The sequence below is a fragment of the Hibiscus syriacus genome, unplaced genomic scaffold (genome assembly GCF_006381635.1).
Source record: "Hibiscus syriacus cultivar Baekdansim isolate YM2019G1 unplaced genomic scaffold, ASM638163v2 tig00116997_pilon, whole genome shotgun sequence".
In the NCBI taxonomy this organism is placed as follows: Eukaryota; Viridiplantae; Streptophyta; class Magnoliopsida; order Malvales; family Malvaceae; genus Hibiscus; species Hibiscus syriacus.
In genome coordinates, this window is record NW_024063513.1 from 366,443 (window position 1) to 388,195 (window position 21,753).

Consider the following 21,753-nt stretch of genomic DNA (forward strand, 5'->3'; position numbering starts at 1 on the left):
CAGGGAAGAAGCTATGCTGCGTCCGGGGGGCCATTGCCCCCGATTTTTTTTTTATAATTTGAAAATATACAGTGGCGAATACTAAATTAAACCTTCTAATTTTAGTTTGTCCTACTTATTATACGACGATCTTAAATTATATTCTTCAAATGCAACAAGTTCTTTTTTAATGTATAAAGAAGTAATACATTTTCGAGGTATAAATAAATTTGAACTCACACAAAATGATAATATGAATATATTATCAAATTCGAAGCCTAATAATTGACGCTGAGCATTTGATTTCGTTCTGTCAATTGCATGGAATCGATTCAAATCAGCTTCTATTCATCTTTTGCTTACATCTTACTTCAATTCTTGGAAAGTTGATTGTACAATAATTCATACAGTTTTCATTTTTAAGGTCATGATTTATACAGTTTTATCTTAAGAAATTAGTAGCAATTCGAAATTCAAAATCGATAATCGTTTAAAGTGACAATTGACAACAACATCCATGAAAGTGAACATCATTTGCTTTCATACTATTTGGATAATTATTGTTTTAATAGTCTGTAATTCTCAATTCTGTGTCCTTTGACATGGTTTTCAACAAGAAGCAAAATCCAGGATTTTGTTTTGCTTTTTTCTTACTCATTGGGGAAAATTTGAAAACCTGATCATGCAAGTAGCTGAGTAAGAAAACTGGCACAATGAACAAGCCTGATGAAAATATATAAATGGTATTATTTTAAAGATAAATTATCTAAATTATTAATTTTGATTAGTTTTAATATCTAAATTTTCCTATTTCGCACATGATTGTATTGTGTGAGCTTAGCCTCTGCTGGCTGCCCTGCCCCCTCCCAACATAAATAAAAGCAACTTTTCCCTGTGATTCCTTTTTGCTTTTTCTACTTTTTAAAGCATAAAAAAGACGGTTAAAAGAAGAGCAACCCAGAGCCTAGAAACTAATAGCCTACAACTCTACCACATCCAAATTCCAAAACATTGTATATTTTCCTCTCTGTCAGTCATATTTGAATTGAACCCACAATTTCAAAGGCTGAGACTTTGCTATATAATATATCCCTTTCTTCATGTTTTGAAGAAATTTCTTCCGTTACCAGGAACAGTAAAAAGCTATTATTATTGTTTGAAAAGAACCAAGCGATGAAGAAGTTTCTGACTCTGTTCATTTTCCTTGTTTCTACTCATGAAACCATTATTGTTTCAGCATCAGCCGTGCAAGGCGGCCCTCTTGCTCCCTCTTTATCCCCTCTTTCGTCACCCTTTTCCACTCCCATCTCTGCTTCAATGTCCGCGTTCTCTCCAGGTAGAAGAACTACTTCAAAATTTAGTTATGAAACCGGCCATTGCCTCCTTTTTTTTTTGTTTTTGTTTTGACACTGTTAGCTAGTGGACATAAAGCCCTTGTTTTTTTCCGGTTGGCTCGGTTGTTTCTGGTTAGACTTCAAAGACAGTCTTATCCGAGTTCAAATTTTCATTCGCTGCATTTAATATTCTTGAATGTGGACAGTGTTTGATTCTAAAATCTCTTCAGATTTCTTAAACCGGAGAGCATTTTGCTTGGAGAAGGAAGTTTTCATTTTTCATTTCTATGCTAAAAAAAGTTATGCTTTTTGACTCTATAAAGTGATTTAATGAGATAGCAGGATTCCAACTGGGAAGCAAGGAGCACAAAAAGAAGGATCCGACCAAGAAAATGGCAATAGCTCTCATTCTTGCTTGCTCTTCCTTGGCTGCAATTATCTCTTCGTTGTTTTGTTTATGGGTTTATTACAGTAAGAATTCACGCAAATCCACCAGAAATGATGGGAAGAGCTCAGGTATATTCTTTTCACCCCATACTATTTCAGTTTTCTTCATAGTTATGGGACTTTGAGAATTAGGGTTTAGAACTGATGCTTGTTTTCCCTATGTTTTCTTTTCTTTATGTGGTTTTGGATTTGAAGATGCTGAAAAAGGGGATGGACTGGCACCATTTTTTGGTAAATTCAAGCCTACAAGGACAGTTCTAAAGAAAATAATGCCTCATTCATGGATTATAAGATGCTTGAAAAATCTACAGACAAGTTTCATCAAGGTAATATTCTGGGTGAGGGTGGATTTGGGTGTGTTTACAAGGCTCAATTCGATGATTGTTCTTTTGCTGCTATTAAGAAGTTGGACTGTAAAAATCAGGATGCAGAAAAAGGATTTCAGGTATTATTAAAAAAAAATTATCAACCCCTTTTATGTGTTTTCAAGGATTTCATATTTTTTTTTTTATGTTGAGTTATATTGTATTGAATTGCAGAATGAGGTGGATTTGCTACGTAAATTTAAGCATCCCAACATAATATCATTGTTGGGTTTCAGCAGTGAAAATGAATCAAGGTTTATTGTATATGAATTAATGCAGAATGGTTCCTTGGAAACTCAGATACATGGTAAGCACTCTCTCTCCCTCTTCGACTCTCATGAACAACTTAAGAACTCACCAATATAAAAGGATATATGTTAATTATTGTTTCTGGAAAATTTTAAATTACATCTCAGGACCTTCTCAGGGGTCTTCATTAACATGGGATAAAAGGATGAAAATTGCTTTGGATACAGCAAGGTAAGGCTTTGTTTTCATTTTTACTTATTCCTCTTGGTTAATGAATATGGTTTTAAAAAATAACACTCGTTGACCAGAGGATTGGAGTATCTGCATGAACATTGCAACCCACCAGTCATCCACAGAGATCTGAAATCATCAAATATTCTTTTGGATTCAAACTTCAACGCGAAGGTAACGATTATGCTGCTTTCCATTTCGGTCTTGTATTATCTATTGGAGCTCACTTTCTTTCCATTATGTCTCGATACAGCTCTCGGATTTCGGTCTTGCAGTAACTGATGCAGCCCATAACAAAAATAATCTGAAGCTTTCGGGTACTTTAGGTTATGTTGCCCCAGAATACCTTTTAGATGGTATGTAAGCTAAATCTGAATTATACGTCATGTTGTGCAAATTATCTGAAAGTGTTATCTGGAATTTTTTGTAGGTAAATTAACAGATAAGAGCGATGTGTATGCATTTGGTGTTGTGCTGCTGGAACTTCTATTAGGAAGAAAGCCTGTGGAAAAACTGGCACCAGCTCAGTGCCAATCTATTGTCACATGGGTATGTATGCCTTGCTCTTACGATGATTCACTTGAAAAAAATGAAGGGTTGTTTGTAAATCTGATGCCATATCCATTATTTAACACAGGCCATGCCTCAGCTTACTGATAGATCTAAACTCCCGGACATCGTGGATCCTGTAATACGAAATACAATGGATCTAAAACACTTGTATCAGGTTGGTAAGCTACTGTCTTTGTTTATAAAATTGCCTGCTACGTCACACAAGTCTGACTGGTTATGGTTAGGTTAGGTAGGAATGAGTGAGCTTAGAACCCATTTATTCATTTTGCAGACTGATTTGCTTTCTTTGACTCCATTCCCTCTGTTACTACTTTGGCAATTAAAATGTGGAATTGTACTATACAGGTCGCCGCTGTTGCCGTGCTATGCGTGCAACCCGAACCAGGCTATCGGCCGTTGATAACCGATGTTCTGCACTCGCTTATCCCTCTTGTACCTATGGAACTTGGAGGGACTCTTACACAAGCTGCAGCCCCTTGACAGCAAAAACTACCCCATGTGTGTTTGACATGTCTCCAAATCTTACATGCACATCAGTTCCATAAGCAAAACATTTGATGATAATGTATACCTTTGGGGCGAAGTGTGAACGTTGGTTGGTTGAGCTGGTGTGGATGATTTTCTGATTGTTAATATCATTTGGAAATTGCACTAAATATGAAATGCTTTATACAGCAATCTTAGATTTATTTGTTTATACAATGATAATTTGGTCGAAACTTTGAATTCCCAAACTTAAATAAGAAGTTACATTCACCTTCGTATTTTGTTTTTATCAATTAATCATCGATATAATGATAAAAGATTTCTATTATTATCAAATCTTTTAATTAACATCCGACAACAGACACGTCACTAAAAGATGATTAAATTTTAGATAAAGAGAATATAGCAGATACGATGATATAAGCGATAATTATAGTGCATATTAGGTACACCTGCATGGGACTTGGAAATGAATTATTATTTTGTAGAAACTAATAGGCTATACGACTCTCACAACCACAGCCCGCAAGGTGACGAGTTGCAGCGTAAACGCTTGCATCGGTTGCTAAACATTTGATGTTTTTTTTAATCAAACGAAATAGAGATGAACAGGAGCATACGACCACACTGGTAAAAGGAGGAGCATACATTTTATTTCGAACTTAGTTTTCTGAATTATTTCAACCTTAGTATCTTTCGTAGACAGCAATGGGTTCCGAGATGCTCCGTGCAGCAGTCTTTTTCTCTCAAGGAAGAGATCAATCCTTATTCAACCAAGCCTTGGACACAATTATAACATAGAGTTGCATTACAAAAACATGAAATACGAGAACTAAATTTCAACATTTCTCTACCAACACAGGAACTCTTTATTGTTTGAGACAGTTATAATAATCAGTAATGCTTTCCAGATTTGCTGTCATCTGGAAAACTTCAAAATTTCCACATTCAGCAAAACAAAACTAGAGGTTGCAAAATTGCCCCTATCAAAACTTGAAAAAAATGAGTGTTTAAGCCCGATCAGCACACATTATTACAAAATCCTTTTCATAAAATCACCTCACTTACTCATGGTTCTTGTTCAAATCAAGTTTTCCTTTATTTTAACTGACATTGTGATAAGAATCAATGATGGCATCTGCAAGGTATTCACACTTGGCCAACGATAATCCTGCAAGGGATATCCTTCCGTCCTTGGTCATATATACGTGCCACTTGTTGGTCATGTTATCACACTATTAAGAAAAGAAAAGAAAAAAACCATTACAACAAGAATATTGTCATATTATGCCATTCAAAATATGATACTTTACTATCGACATAATCCAGTGTTTAATCAAGTATCCAAATTTTGAATCCATTTATCACGTTAACTGATACTACTGTCTTAAAAATACTGATTTGGTCTTAATCCGATTATATTCTAATACTTCAAAGGCTTAAACAAACATTAACCCAACACGAGGTTATTCGTCAAATATGCGGTGATAATGCTATATTTCACTGTCATATAGGGCGCAAAGAAAAGGTGGGAGCAGGCTATTACCTGAGCTTTGTTTAAGCCAGTGAATGAAAACATTCCAATCTGCCTAAGAACGAATGACCAATCCTTCCCACTTTTATCTTTGGAAGAAAGACTGTCAAATAGTTTCTGCCTCACATTCATAATTCTCCCTGCCATCATTTCCATCTCTGCATTCCACTCCTTGAAGAGAGCTGCATCCCCAACAACACTGGCAACAATCCTAGCTCCATGAACAGGAGGATTTGAGTACATTGGTCGAGCAATTCTTTTCAGTTGGCTCTTAACCCTGAAATAGAAGGACAGAATATAACTCGGTCCCTAAACAATATATACCATTCCAAAGGACTAGAAACCAGAAGCGAATTATGTGTAACATGTCCGACTCATTTGAACTAATATTCATTGGAGCACTGTTGGAGGAACTAGGATGTGAAAAGACAAAAAAAAAATCTACGTTATAACTTTGCCAACATTTTTACAGATGAATATGTTGGGTATTACCATCAATTAGTTTCTATAATATCAATTCTCTACGCATCAGAAAGCAAAGGGTATTAAATATGACGGCATATTTAAACTTGAGCAACATCTTGTCACTCTCAAGAATGAAGGGAAATCATATTTCCCCGCCTGTAACACAACATAATTACTGAAATATAAAAAAAAAATCTAGCTACATGGCCTATTGTGCATTTGCAATCATCTCTGGTTTAGCTTAATTGAAAAAAAAAGAGCTCACTACATAACATTCCACGAGATCAAGAAAAACTGCACCTTGCAGCATCATCTGATGATGAGCAAACGACATTAATTGCTCCAATCCTTTCCGCATAAAGGCCAAGATTTTTACTGTATGACTGAGCAGCAATGACCTCCATACCACGGGCCACAAACATCCTCACAGATGCTGCATCAGTATCAAGGCTTCCACTTGCAAATCCCTATCACCAAAAGTAATTCAACTAGTTCTCATTAAAATATCATATTTTCCATCTTTATATAATATTACCATATTAGACATCAGTCACGATATTAATCAAGTTTTATATCACGAATTCAGGTAACTATTACCTGGTATGCAATATCGAAAAATGGAATATGGTTCTTCTCTTGGATGACATCTGCAATTGTTTCCCACTGTTCAGGGGTCGGATCAATACCGGTTGGGTTGTGAGCACATCCATGAAGAAGAATAAAAGATCCCTCAGGAGCTTCCTGCAAAGTGTGATTGAAGACTAAATTGTTTAACAAAGAGAGATGATATTGAAATATTTTCTAGTGTGCCTTTTAAGCCAGAAGATGACCTTGATGTCTGCTATCATCCCTTCAAAATCCAAGCCAACTGTTTTTGGGTCGTAGTATCGGTATTCTGACCATGGGACCCTAGCATCATTGAAAATGTTCTTGTGATTACCTGTGAACCAATTTCAGTAACTATAAGAATGCATAATATTGAACAAATTTCACAGATAAGTTAAAGAGGAAGACATTATTCACCCCATGTGGGAGATGATATTAGAACTTTTGCCCCCGGAAAATATCGTTCTATAAGCGCAGCAGCCAATCGAAGTGAACCAGTCCCTGAAAGCCCTTGAACTGTTGCAACCTGGTTAAATGAAACACATACATTAAAATGAAACCAATTTCAATCTTCTCCAGAATTCTCACGTACTCTTTGTTGTTTTATAACTGGGTTGTCTGCTCCAAACAACAGCTCTGCTGTCACCTTATTGAAAGCAGCCAAGCCTTCAATTGGGAGATACTGCATGTGAAACTAAATATAGTAAGCTTCCTTAAGGGAGAAGATGATCGCTGTTATCCAATCAAATTAGTAAATAAAGTTACCTCTCGGTTTTCCCCCTTCTCCAGTAGAAGTTTATCAGCCTAGAAAATGGACAGTTTCAACATCAATTTGAACACAATATATAAATGTCAAAGAAATTAATACTCACTCATTAAAGCAAGAAGAAAAGCAAATAAAAGTTATGTCAATGGAGAACCTAGAGCAGGCCATCACTAATGAAATTGTACCACCTGCTTTAGGAAAGAACACTAACCTTTTTAACCACATCAAGAACATAGGGCTGCAGTTCTTCGGTTCGATAGGCCCCGACTCCAAGGTTGAGCTTCAACTCGTGGTTGTCTGCTTTGAAAGCTTCAGAAACCCCAAGAATTGGATCAGGGGGAGCCATTGTTATACCTTCAAAACGAGACACGTCGGAAGCTACAACCATTGATATTCGACCAACAGACTGCAAACAACCAAATGATTCGGATGAAGAAGCAAACAAAGCGGGAAAAATAACTAAAATACCAGCTACCCACAGTCAATCTATGTAAACCCTTTAACATAACTGGGGTTACCAGACACACAGATCAAGGGAAAATGTCATTATAATTACCTAACCATACTGAGCATGGAAGGTTGATCTAAAATTGCAAATGGAACAGAAAGTAAGAGGGGGGAAAAGTACCTTTGTTTTCAAGAAGAGATTTGTTTTCTCCTTTTTGAAACAGTTTCCAAGATTCAATTTTCCCTGTGAAAGATACCCTCTCATTTCTCAGTGTAACCAAACAGTAACTAACATAAAAACAGAATAGAAAAAAAATAAAGAAAGGGATCAGAAATACCTTTTCAATTCCATTAGAAGAAAGTGAAGCAGAGGGACCTGCGGAAGCCAAAGAGAGCACCGATGAAGCCATCTGTCTAGCAGCCAGGAGATGAGTATCTGATTAGATCAAAACTTTAACAAATGTGACGAAACTCACAGTAACGGGTGGCCAAATGATCCGTTTAATCAATAGAAGGGTAAATGATATTCAACAAACTTTTAAGATACACTTTGACTTTTAATTTTTAAAATTTACATCAAAGAGTTTCTTATCATTTTTTCAATAAACTGATATTCTTCAATGTCGTCATATTTTTGTTAAACTTTTAAAATACTTTTTATACTTTAATTTGTTTGAAGATTAAACTAATTTTAAATTTCTAAAAAATTAATGAAGTCTCCAAAATTTTAAAATATACATCAATTAAATAATTAAAATCATGTCATTAATTATATCCATATTTATAAATGAATAGTATTTAGGTACGTCTTTGTTTTTAAGATGATTTTCAAAGTAAGCAATATTTAGGCAGGTTTTAAATAGTTTATGAAATGTCACTAAATTATTTAATTATTGCCTAAAATTGAATTTATTTTGAACGTTTAAATATTATTTTATGATTTTACATGATTGATAAAATATATTAAAGTTAAAAAAGGAAATTTTTTGAAATGAAACAAATTTTGTATGATCAATGAATGTCTATAATATTGATGTAAAATCTTTAACTCGTATTTTGATATGTATAAGGGTTATGGGTGTTATAATTTTACACGAGGTGATCTTTATTTCCAACGCCTCATTTAATATTTTGGTCGTACACTCCCAAAATACCTAGGGTGCGTTTGGTTTACGAAATGTAAGATTACCAGTGGGAATAAAAGATTATCAGGGAATAGAATTACTGGGAATGTTACATTACTGTGTTTGGTTGGTTTGGCATGAATGTAAGATTACAGTGTTTGGTTGAAGGAATAAAAGATTACTATAATGTATATTTTACTAAATTGTCATTGTTCTATATTTTTTAACAAGTGAAATTCTAAATATTTAAATAAAAATTATTTATATAAAAATTAAAAATTATTTATATAAAATTATATATGTTGATAATATATTACTTGAGTATTTAAATATATCATGTATTATTTTTATTTTAATTAATATTAAATTTTACATAATTTATGTAAAAATATATTAAAATTTTACGTCAACATTTAACTAAATGTTTACATTGTGAAAACTAGCTTCAGTTCATATGTGATGCATTCATTGGGAGGTTTCTTGTATTTTTCAATCGATAAGGTTTATATTCTTCTATATACAATAATTTATCATAGATATTCATAATAATAAAAAAGATGTAAATTATTTTTGTTATCTAAGATATAATATTTATTATATCTTTTATATATAATAATTTATTTATTTATCTTTTATATTTATACTTTATTTTGCATACTTTATCATTATTATTTATCTCATGAATTTATATTACAAACACACAATTCAAATAAGTGAGAAAATAATAGTCTTGTGATATAAGGCACATGTTTGATTGATTATACTGTGCATCTGTTGCCTTAAGATACCTGCATTACTTTATAACATTTCCCTTTATCTTAGATGGCATTGGAATACTATATGTATTCATTGCATTAGTAACTTAATAATAGACATATTGCTCTTAGCATTATCATTATCAATATCGTATACATACAATAACTACAATAGTAATATTCATATCCATGTCTTTTCGTCTTCAAGAATTCAACGACCTTTCATCATATCACTAGAAACCATCACAGAGTTCATAAAAGCAATTGACACACTCGAAGCAAGCGAGAGCAGTGCATATTTGTGACAAAACAATAGTGCATTGGTTATTCATATACGAACAAGCTTGGATGAAGCACATACAACAGCAACGATCAAGCAACATGCAGCAGCAGTTGGAACTTGGAAGCAACATTAACCAAAATATATGCTCCTTTGGGTGACTTGGGTTCCTCAACACCTGGAGGAATATTCTTAGCCGTAGCAGTCAAGTTACCAAAGCCAACACCCAAGCGTCCCAGTAAAATCATCTTCGGACCAGTCGGTTCTCCCTTGCTTGGCAGCTTTATTTTGTTAAATATCTGGTTAAACTTACAGAAACTAAGTGAACACATAAAGATTCATTTTTTGGCCTAAATTATATAACAACCAATGTAAAAAAGAATAGTAAATTTATGCATAGCCTTAGGCAAGTAATTCACCACATGTAAAAGATACATACATCACTTACTACAGTCGAATTCGGTACTTTCTTCCCACTATCAGTCTGAAGTAAAACCAAGCGGGTATACTCCGATGGAAAACTTGTTTGTAGACTTATTTTGGCAACCTGAACCAGAAACAACACAAAAAAATGGTTAGGTGTATGTTCAGAAAGTCCATCCCCAAGACTGATGTGGCAGTTCAGAAAGGCCAATTGTATGGAATGTGCAGCAATATTCTCAAGAAGTTCAAAAAGAGAACCAAGTAAATTTTAGTTTGATAAGTTCAGTAAGATTAAATTCAAGTAGATGTAAATCCTAGGCTTCTAGCAAATAAGAAGGAAAACAGGGTAGATCTAATAAATTCAAAGAGAAATGACATGGTTGCTTCTTGCATCGAGGAAAAGTATATGGAAATGTGGATAACAAAACATGTAAAACATAGTGGAGATTCACACTCTATCCAGAAGCATATGTAAGAACTTGCAACCTTAAATTTGAATTAGAAAAGGGCAGGTTCTACCTTCAGATTCCATCATATTCTATCGTAGAAATTCAGAAAAAGAACTTATTTCTGTTAAGTAATTACATTGAAGCATATCAACTAAATTTCTATGTTTTTGCCTTATCAATAACTTATTATTCGCAATCGCATAGACGGTTCAAGTTAGACCCAACTTCAATGTAAAAGATTTTCAGTCTCGTAACTTCAACATTTAATTACTTGGATTATTTGCGCAGAAAAGGAAAAAGAATCTGCATTCTAAGCTAAACACTGAAACGTTCCAAACGCCTAAACAACATACGAAAAACAACAAGCTCAGTTGAGAAAGCACGAAATTATGTACTTTATGGACATGAAAATGAATAAAGCAATGTAACATTATGAAGCAAAGTCAAAGAAAGTAAGAGTTTCATGTGGTTTTTGGATCCTCGCGACGGAACTAGTACTCACAGTAAGCTCAAATCAAAAGCATGGAGGTCAAATTCAGTAGAAATTTCTGAAATTAGACTACTAGGAAAAGAATCAAACACATGGGAAAATAATCAAACACAAAATAGGAGGTCGAAAAAAGCAATAAATAGGAATCAAACGTAGCATATGTGTGCATTCAAGAGGTTTTTGTTAATAGAAACAAAAGCACAAAATATGGAAACCAAGTAATATTACTGGGAAAATAAAAGATAGGGAGTGGAGGAGAAATCTTACCAGAAAAAAATTCTCAGCAAAAGAAACTGGACAAAAGCGAGGTAACGGGGAGAAGAAGAGAATAAGGGTATTTTAACCCAAACGACTCGGGAATAAATAAAAACCTATGTGATATGTGGGAATGACATTCCCAGTAAAAAGGTAAAAAAATTTACTGTTGGCAATGAGATAATACCCTCGGGTGGGAATTTTTCCCATCCAAACGTGGGTATAACAATTTTGGGAAAAAAAATCCTACCAGTAAACAAGAATTCCATGATCCAAACACCCACCTACTCCTAGAACAAGCAACTTCTAAATTGCTCTCCATCTTCTATAAAAGACCTACTCCTAGAGGGGAGAAGGGGTGGGGAACACTTCTACCCTACTCTCTATCAATGTATAGAAGATTCTATAATAAAAGAGATGTCCTCATATAATTTTAACTTTCTTTTTTCAACTTTAAATTATTATTTTGTTTATAAAGTAATATATGAGATATAAGTAATATATGTTTTTTTATTCAAAGTTTATAAAGTAAATAATTACTCTTTCTTAAATTATACATATATATTAAATTTAGAATAAATATTTTTTTAAATATATCACTTTATAACGTTCTCTCGGCGGATATGCATTGTATTCTTTCATTGTTCGTTAGAAAATATGAAAAATAAATTAAGGATGTCCATATATCATTGATACAAGGAATAAATTCAATAGGTCAGATCTTGAATTTCCACTATTAAACTGATTTTAGGGTAAACACAAATTTCGAGGAGGAAAAAGGGAAAAATAAAGCATAACTATTCATCTAGAACATAAATCATATCTCTTACTAGCTCACCTCAAACAAGATGGAGTGTGGAGGATTACATTCTTAAACCAACAATCATCGTGAACAATTACCTCTTTCTTTTGATCAGTGGTAGATCCAAAAAATTTTTTTGACGGTGAACACATATAGGTTGGTAATATAAAATTTTTGAATGAGATAAATGTAAACAAAATTTTGGAATAAACATTATCAATAAAATAAGAAACTTTTTTTTGGGTAATACAATATAATCTTATTTTTATTTATAATTAAATCTAAATGAAATATATTAAATTACGCCGTGAGTAAAAAAAATTAAATCCAAGTCTGGGTCCAATAAGATCGGGCTGCTCGGCCCATGATCAAACTATGATGTTGGGCCTTCATTGACGGTTCTTGTCTTGCTTTATATCGAATATGTAATTGTTTTGGTTCCACGAATGGTTTTAATTCAAATCGATGAACTGTTTTTTTCTTAAAGAAAATATACAAGAATTTAACATAAAATTATATTATATTTATTATTATTAATTATACTCGAAGAATGTGCATCATCTTTTGATAATAAAACAAACTCATGTTTGTTTTTTAAAAAATACAATGAACATGGGATGAGCATTCTAGCAGGAACGAACATACAATGTATAAGGAAGATGCCAAAGTGGAAAACAAAACAACAAAAGAAGTCTCCAAATAAATAGATATATAAAAGCAATATTCCTATCCCAGCCACATGAATCTTCTTCCCTCTACCATCACTGCACATGAGCCTTACTCACCAGCACCATGTGCTGCTGCTTCGTCAGTCACCTACTTATTTTTGGTGAAGCTACAACTTTTAATTTACTCTACCTCGTTTCCCTACCTACCAGGTTTGTTTGCTTCAATATTTGTTGTTGGATTTGGCTTTAGATTGTGATTGACAATTCTAATTAATTAAATAAATATCTTTTATAATAATAATGATGTATATATGGTTGTGTAGGGCCAAGGCCAAGATTAAAACTAAACACGGACATGCACATGCACATGGAGATTTTGAGATCTCTTTTTCACGCCAACACCGGGAGGACGATTTAATCCGGATTCGATAGATTTTGATACGACACAATTTGGTAAGATTAATTTCTTTCGAAACAAAATTAGATTTCATTCGACTTGAGTTAGGTCAGATTTATTAGAGGGTGGGGTTAGGTTTGGATTTCCGGTGAAAAATATTTGGCTCGATCTATGGTAATAGTATATTCTTCTTCTATAAATTTAAAGATAATTTTTACAATGCCCCTTACTATAATTTTATTTTCAATTAAGTGTCTATTTTATCGAATAATATATATATATATATGTATATCGAGTTGGATCGGATCGGATGCATATTTTTACTCCAAAATTTAGATTGGATTGAGTTTGAAGGGAGGAGATATGCTTTATGAATCAGATTGAGTCGGGTGAAAGATATATACTGTCAGATCAAGTCGAGTATGATGTAGATTTTTACTCTAACATTCAGGTTGGGTTGAGTTCGGATGGAGAAAATATGCTTCTCGAGTCGGCTCGAATCGGATCAAAGGGATATACTTCTTGAATTGGGTCTGGTTGGATGAAGACAATATATTTCTGGAGTTGGATTGAACTGACAAAAGCTTAATCCAACCCGACCCGTTGGTCTCCTTGGTCAATACTAATGATGAGGTAAGTGGTATGTGTTCAAAAAAGTCAAACCAAACAGCCTGGCTGCCCTGCTACCCAAATCCCTTAGACTGCGGCCTGCTCCATGGACACAACATATTCCCATCACATCTTCTGTCGCAAATGCCGTTGGACCAATGAACTGTGCGTGCATGTGAGGTTGTAGGATTAGAAGGGCAAGGAAAGAGCCTGTGAAGCGTGTCTGGTCAGATAACTGGGTGGGCGGCTGAGCCTTCGCCTTCAAAAACCTTTGAGAAGATTTTATGGACACCCACTGGTTGGGTAATGAAAGGACAACCATATCCATCGTATTTCATCACCCATGTTATGTTCTTTGGTATCATCTCATAACGCGTTTGAATTGCAAAGTGGGTCCTCCCATTTTGTTTCCATATAGGCTTTTAATTGGCTTTCATTTCATATTTTTGACTCTTCTCTTCAATCCTACTATAGAATTTGGGTTAGGTTTAGCTGTAAACCAGGAGTGAGACCAACTTTTTAAATGTTTTTCTGTCCAATTACATGCTGCTCGCTGCTGCGTGTTCCACCCGTGATCGAACGACTAACGTTTATTATATGCAGCTCAAAAGGATTAGTTTTCTGTGTATATTTTAGGATTAGCTTCATGAAAGACCATAAAACAAATATCAAGTTGGCAACTTTTACTTAAGAAATGCATGAAATAAGTTAGAATCTGTTGCCAAATTGTCACGAACTTGCTGCTGTGTCTTTTTGTGAATCAAGCAATTGAAAGGGTCAGAAATAGCTGCTGTGATATGCTCAAATTTAGGATTCTTGTAAAAAAATATATACTTTTTTGTGATATGTTCTAAGATTTTTAGTACTCAAAACAAAATTATAACTCTAAAAACGTAATCTCAAAATACTTGCATTTTATAGCAATATGTTTTACGGTCCGGAAATGAAAACGAAATTAAACGTTAGTTTGAAAAATGGAATCTTTAAATATTAAAATCAGCTAGATGTATAATTGAGGTATTTAGGTTAAAAATAAGCCCTTCTTTTATAAAGCAACAGGTAGTTATGCACTTTGCTCAAGTCATTATCTGAACTCAAGAATCTATTGGGATTTGACCTTAGAATTTCACGAGGACAGAAGGGTGAATAAAACAAGAGCTCAATATTCGGAAATTATTTTTGGACCAAAATATTTGTTCATAACCTGATAATCATGTGCTTGATGTTTGAAAATTCCCTTCTCCCATATATCAATGCAAGAATCAGCCAACTGTAACTAAATAGATAATAACAAAAGATCCAAGACCTTGAAAATTTGCGGGACCCTTCAATTTTTCAGGTTGGATGACAGTGAATTGCACCACGTCCGTCAGCTACAAAAAGGCCCCCTCCCCCTCCCCCTCCACCTCCCCCCTCCCTAGCATCATTCTCATTCTCTCAGGCATTTTCACAAACTTTTTTTCCCTTTTCAAAAGCAACGTTTCTTTCACACCAACATGGCTAGACCACAACAACGATATCGAGGTGTCCGACAAAGGCATTGGGGTTCTTGGGTTTCTGAAATTCGCCATCCCATATTGTAAGTTTAACTTCATTTCCCCCCGGAAAACCATGAAAGTTTGGGCTCTTCAAGCATGTGTACTGATATGAACGTTTTTTTTTTGTCCAGGAAAACTAGAATTTGGCTGGGAACATTTGAAACGGCAGAAGATGCGGCTCGCGCTTACGATGAAGCTGCGAGGCTTATGTGTGGACCGAGGGCTAGAACAAACTTCCCTTATAATCCGAATGCACCTCGATCATCATCATCCAAGATACTATCAGCAACTTTGACAGCTAAACTACATAAATGCTACATGGCTTCACTTCAAATGAACGAACCACCACCACTGAAGGAGCCAAAAAGTGAGCCACCAACACCACATGTCGTCAGCAACAATGGCATTGAAGGTAGAGACAATGGAATGGTAGTTGGCCTGCTGGGGAAGAGACCATCGCCAGTTCAAGAGACTGAAACAAATTGGGTTGTCAAAAAAGCTCAAGTAGAAAGGACCCAACCTTTCAAATCTCTTGAAGAGGATCACATTGAACAAATGATTGAGGAGCTACTTGATTATGGCTCCATTGAACTATGTCCATAGGATATCCACCATTCCTTTCTTCTTTCTCTCCACATTTCTCCCCTTTTCTCCTTTTCATCATCGTTGGAAGCACAAGCCTTGAGGAGTTAAGGCTGGCTTGGTCTTTAGTCTTTACACTTCATTCCATGCGCCCAGTGGCATTGATTCGCTAATGTAACCAATGTAACCCATTCTTAAGCAACCTTGAACCTTCCCAATACCATTTTACCAAGTGTTGAGACAGTCCCTTTAGTTCCTAGCGTCTACCATGTAACGGTGTACAGTAAGCTCTGTTATGATATATGTTACTATTATCTTCTGCTCTGTCTCTTGCTTTTCGATCATGGATTCGGAGGATGAAATGTAGGAGTTTCCATCATTCTGCTTTGCAATGTTCCCAAGTATGCTATAATAAATTACCTTTCCTTTCCATATTTTCACAATTCGAATGGACTTAGCCTATCTTCCTAGATAAGGCAAAGTCATGCTTATTCTTTTCAAAGCAACAGTAGAACCATCGTCCTTTTTATTATTTTCAACACCAAACCGTCGAGCTACACACACATTATTCGTCACTATCACAGGGTTTTGCGTGATATGCGGATCATTTCTTCATTATTAAACATGTTCTGTGATTCATATGTTTTAGTATTACGATAACATCTTTGTTCTTGGCAACATACTTCTGCTGAAATTATTAGTATCATTTATTCATCAAGAGTTTGAGTTCCTAACATACTTCTGCTGAAATTAATCAATGATAATCAGCAGAACAAGACTAGAAAACTTATGGGAAACAATCATGTTAGTGAAGTTTTTGATGATAAAACTGAATCTAGGGCGCTTCCCGTAAGAATCTCTACTAGTAGAAATTAACATGCCGTCACTGAAAACCCACACATACCAAGACAAGGCAATTCATTTCCATATTAACACTTCACTTTCTACATAAAGTAAGCTGGCAAGTGTCTAATTATATTGATGGATTTAATATTATATTAAATTCAGAGTCCTTTTAGATATTGTAAATTAATAAATATGATTTAATTTGAATATTAGTAGGATAAATACTCTTTTAATATGTCAATTTAAAATTGTATGTCAATTTAAAATTGTATGTGTTATCTTTTTAACTTTGAATATTAAAATATAATTATATACTTTTGTGTATTTCAAATTAAAATAACATTTGTTTAATTTGAATAATAAAATGAGTATATATGTTTAGTATTTTAAATTTAAAAGATATTATTATCTATTTAAATTTATATATTAAAAGATATCTGATTGGAGTAAATCTCTTAGGTTTAATATTTTAAATTTAAAAGACATTATTATCTGTTTAAATTTAGATATCAAAAGAGATTTATTTGGAGAAAAATTCTCTCGAAATTTCCCTATAAATACTGAACAAATATCTTAATTTTTTTTTTCTTAAATCAGAATTCAAGAAGCTTTTTTCTCTTGAAAATATTCTCTTCTTCTCAAAAAATATCCCTTTTCCCTTACTTTTTCGGTCATAGTTGAAGGCAATGAAAGTTTGCGATCTATACTGTTGTGTTATTGTATTTGATCATCTAGTTATTGTATCCTGGGAGACAGACGACCAAAGAATTTCGAGCACCAAGGAGTGGCCGAAAATATATCTTAAGGAAACTGTGTAGCGACAGACCTCAGGATCAAAATACATAATATTTTATTTCCTGTAATTCTCTTTTATTTTTTTAAAAAAATAATTCTTTCTTTTACTTTTATGAAATTCCAATTTAGTCTCATATTGTTACTCTCGATAACAACAAACACTTCCCATCACTATATTCTAAGTTCATCAAACGGTATAGCTAAAAATAGTAGTATCTTCACTTCTAAATTAGGTAAGACAAACAACCACAAGAACGAGGAAAGAAAACCAGAGCACCTTTAGAAGATAGTAATTTCAAACGACTTGATTAGCCAAAAATTATTGGGGATCTGGAAAGAACTTGCCCTTTTTGACAGATATGGAAATAAAGAAGATGCAACGATACTAGCCTAATTAACCTTTTATCCTCTCTGTTTTATAACTGTCTTTTTTTTATGAACTACGGCTGTTCATTACATATTAGTTTAACAGTTCAAGTAAAAGTTAATTTTATCGAATCAGATCGAATAAAGATAATTAAGTACATTCTCAAAGACTAGGACTTGAAACTTTAATTGAACTGAAACAACCCTATACAAATTGATCCAAAACATTTGATGGCTAATATAGTTTTAACCCGTAAGTCTTAGAATTATAAGCAGGATTCCACTGTTTTTTTTTTATATAGAGAACATTTTAACTTGATCCAAAGGAAATAATAATTGTTATGTAAAAAGAGCCAAGAGCAAATATGATTTAACCTAATTTTCAATGATTAACTTGCATGGATGGCTTATTTTAAGTATCAAAATGAATGAATTATGAATGCTTTTTTGTTCTTGGTGTCTAGTCTCCATCGATGAAACTTCATGATGTTCACCTGTTTGGAAATTGATTTTGACCATTTCAAAAGAAAATGAATAAAGTTGTTTACTTTTGATTCAGCGAAAGCGATTAACATCATGGCATGTTAGTGAGTTTTACCATCATTAATAGTTTGAAACTTTTGTCACCTTTGGCTTCTGTTATTTTCAAACAAACCTACCATGAAAGGATTGAATATTCATGGTCATAATCTGACAACTTGAATTCTGTCTACAGAACAGTCTTGAATGCTCTTGTACGAACTGATTAAATATTCTTGTAGTAATTGTTCTTGGTGATTGATGCTCAAATTCAAGTCCTGAGTTTGAAACTAGCAGAGTATCTGGTTCTAAGAAGTGGAGTTGCGCTCCTTCTAGTTCTGGTGAACCTAGTAAAAGAAAAAAAAAATTACTACTTGATTCCCTTGGATTGCATATCTTAGTGAAAAAAATAGAGGGGGGAGAACACAAGAGTCGAGGGTGAGATCTTCCTTAGAATAAAAGTGGTCAAAAACCAATCATGATGTATAGAATCTCGTGAGGAAATGTTGGGGGTAAAGACAATCATATGACCTTAAAACCCTTTCCAGAGATCACCTAATTCTTTTAAATTTTGCTGAGAGTGTCGTCCTAATGGGGGTATTAGCTTTGTTTTTGATTCGTTGAATGAAGCGAGTCATGCAAAAATCCAAACTTTTTTTTCAGGAGTGCTACAAAAAGGTTGTTGGCATACACCCTGAAAAAAGCCAAGGTTAGTATCAACAAGTTCTGGATCATAAAAAAAAATCTTTAAAATTGCTTTAATAACAAAACCTCAGATTTTTATATGTAGGGGGAGGGCCTCTAGACATCATGGTGCAGTGCATGCCATGGCATGGAATGTCATCTTCTTCCTGCTGTGTCTCCATTCTGTTCACATGGATGACCATGTGAAAGCTAACATGTATATGGTTTGTGCCCTAAAATCTCCATTTCTTTATGTTAGAAAGACGATACAAAGATGAATGGGGACCTACCGACTCTTTCTTCCTTCCCAATTGTCCTTTCGTAAGTCATTATCATACTTATTATTTGAGCATCTTTAAGGGAATTAATTATGCGCCAATTAACTGTAAATATCATTTTCTTTCATATTGCTAGTGCCATCACTGTCAGTATCATGAATGCAATTATGTGGAAACCTTGCTCAAGCAATACCTGCCCTGTAATCCACTAGTATTCAAGTTTCATTCCATCTACTTATAGACATTTATGTCTATATTTATTCGTTTAAGCTTTGGAGATTTTATTAGATTCCCTTGCAATCATGACTGCGTTTGTTTGGGTAAACTCACTATCTCGTCGCTTAACTATTCAAACAGTTTCGTTTTGGTCACTCAATTATTTTTTTAATATCATATCTAACGTTATATTTTAGTTTCATTTTAAATACCCGCGGTTAAAAATTAACAGAACTATTGACATGACATTTTTTTTAATAATGACGCGACATTATATTATAGTGAGAGGTTGCATCACAATTGATATTTTAACAATTGGTGACTAAAATAAATAAAACATAATGTTAGATACAATTTTAAAAATAAAAAAACTAAATAACTAAAACGAAATCACACATATAATTGAAGGACTAAATACGTGGTCTACCTTCTTTTTAGTATTTAGGACTGTTCATTTCAATCGGTTATCAGTGACCAACAAATACAGCGCAGTTGGAATGTTAAATACAGGGAACACCTTTCCCACCTAAGGGCGGATCTAATAGTTCCTCTGATGGGAAAATTTCATCTTCAGTCCCTTCAAGTTTCAGGTTTGAAAGTTAATATAATAAAAAATTCTCCTTCAATCGAAAAATGATAAATTTCAGCAATAGTTTTGAGTGAAAACGACGACGAAATTGTATTTTGGTTTGTCAGGTTCCATGACATGGAAACACTTTGCTGCTGCCATTGCCTTATCACAATGTCCACTGGATCAGTCCTTAATGGTATATTAGCAAGGTTTAAAACCAGTTTACCTTAGAAAGTGTGCATGGGCTGGAATCTATAATACGGCAAAAACAATAAAAACCAGTTGTTTTCCGTAGTTAGTGCCTTAATGGGCCCATCGAAGAAAGATGTGTGGCCTGGAATCATGATGACGGATTATGGCTTCCAGCTTTAAGTAGGGATTGTACTCTTCGAAGTTCAAACCCACCTCCTTGGGCTCAGCCTTATCAGACACCGAGCAAGACTTCAGCTCACATGGCAGGGAACTCGTCTTTATGCAGTGAAGCACATTAGATAAAAACCAAAAACGCCGAATAAAACCATAAGAAAATGGAAACGCAATTCAGTAGTCAGCAACTCCATATTTTTTGGGCTAGTAGCCGTAATTGATTAAGCTAGTTTAAGCTTGGCTTAATAAATAAGCGAGAAATGGTAAGGCATCTGTTGGATGGTGTCGTAGCTGGAAGAGTTTGGAGAATATTTAGGTAAAGAGTTAGCTTGATGTCTGGACACATTAGATTTGCAGATTATCATAGACAGATCCCTCTTTCCTTTGACTAATCAGTAAATTAATTACCAAGTTAGCAGTTAGCCAGGGTTTTTTTTCTTCTTTTGGTTAAAACCAAAAAAAAGAAAAGAGTTTTTAATTATGTTTGATGTTAATGATAAATTCGAGTGTCCTTTTCCAAGAAGCTGCCTGCGACTCTAATAAACAATGTAAAGGAAAAATAACTGCAGAAGCAATTGGCAAACAAACTTCAAAAGGGACCTTTTACCTTTGGTCTGTCTTTCTGGTGCAACTTTGCTTCTGGGGTGGGGCAGAAATGGATTCAAACGCTAACCTTGAGTTCAACTTTGATCACTGCGTTGTTAAAACCGCGTGTTGGTTAAGCTCAATAAAAGCCATTATTATTGAGTCTTCTGATACAACGGGTCAACTTTCTCTCTAGTTTTCTTCACAGTTTACTTTGACAAGCTCCTTTTCAAGTCTTCAATCTTCAAAATTTTCATGATCCATACGCTACAAACTTGTACAGGTCGAATCTGCACACGAGTTTTATCAATCCTTGGAATCAGCCTGACCAGTCTAATGTAAAATATTTTTCGAGTCGTTCATCTTCCCTCCCACACACTTTTGACCTATTGACTTCAAAATTAACAACTATGTAACGTACATTTTGATTTTATTTAAACTTTTCAGTTATTATACTTGTAACTTGAGACAATTTCCAGGAAACTTCACCAAATCCAGCCAATTAGGCAGTGGAAGATTGTATTTTGGTGAGGGTAAGGATACCGAGGAAGATGAAATGGTACAACGAGATTGCAAGTACATGGATGTACCAGCTGTCCGAATTAAAAGCAAGGGGGGGACCCCGAGTCACCGAGGAGACAACGCCAGCTTCGTTGAGAGAGTTATCCATTCA

At 34.3% G+C, this 21,753-nt stretch overlaps 2 protein-coding genes and 1 pseudogene across 2 annotated transcripts; 2 read left to right on the forward strand and 1 right to left on the reverse strand.

The window, feature by feature from the left end:
* Positions 1 to 855: 855 nt before the first annotated feature.
* Positions 856 to 3,785, forward strand: LOC120194075 (annotated as a pseudogene).
* An 842-nt stretch (positions 3,786 to 4,627) lies between these two features.
* On the reverse strand, positions 4,628 to 7,934 carry LOC120194074 (aspartate aminotransferase, chloroplastic-like). The gene is made up of 11 exons (XM_039196469.1): positions 7,821 to 7,934; positions 7,664 to 7,726; positions 7,247 to 7,441; positions 7,035 to 7,073; positions 6,862 to 6,951; positions 6,687 to 6,795; positions 6,494 to 6,603; positions 6,261 to 6,404; positions 5,964 to 6,130; positions 5,211 to 5,475; positions 4,628 to 4,899 (listed from the first exon to the last, which is right to left on the reverse strand). The coding sequence occupies exons 1-11, from the start codon at positions 7,890 to 7,892 to the stop codon at positions 4,768 to 4,770; spliced, it is 1,386 nt and encodes a 461-aa protein (XP_039052400.1). The 5' UTR covers positions 7,893 to 7,934; the 3' UTR covers positions 4,628 to 4,767.
* A 7,223-nt stretch (positions 7,935 to 15,157) lies between these two features.
* LOC120194078 (protein PPLZ02-like) lies at positions 15,158 to 16,178 on the forward strand. The gene is made up of 2 exons (XM_039196472.1): positions 15,158 to 15,313; positions 15,404 to 16,178. The coding sequence occupies exons 1-2, from the start codon at positions 15,231 to 15,233 to the stop codon at positions 15,873 to 15,875; spliced, it is 555 nt and encodes a 184-aa protein (XP_039052403.1). The 5' UTR covers positions 15,158 to 15,230; the 3' UTR covers positions 15,876 to 16,178.
* The last annotated feature ends 5,575 nt before the right edge of the window (positions 16,179 to 21,753 follow it).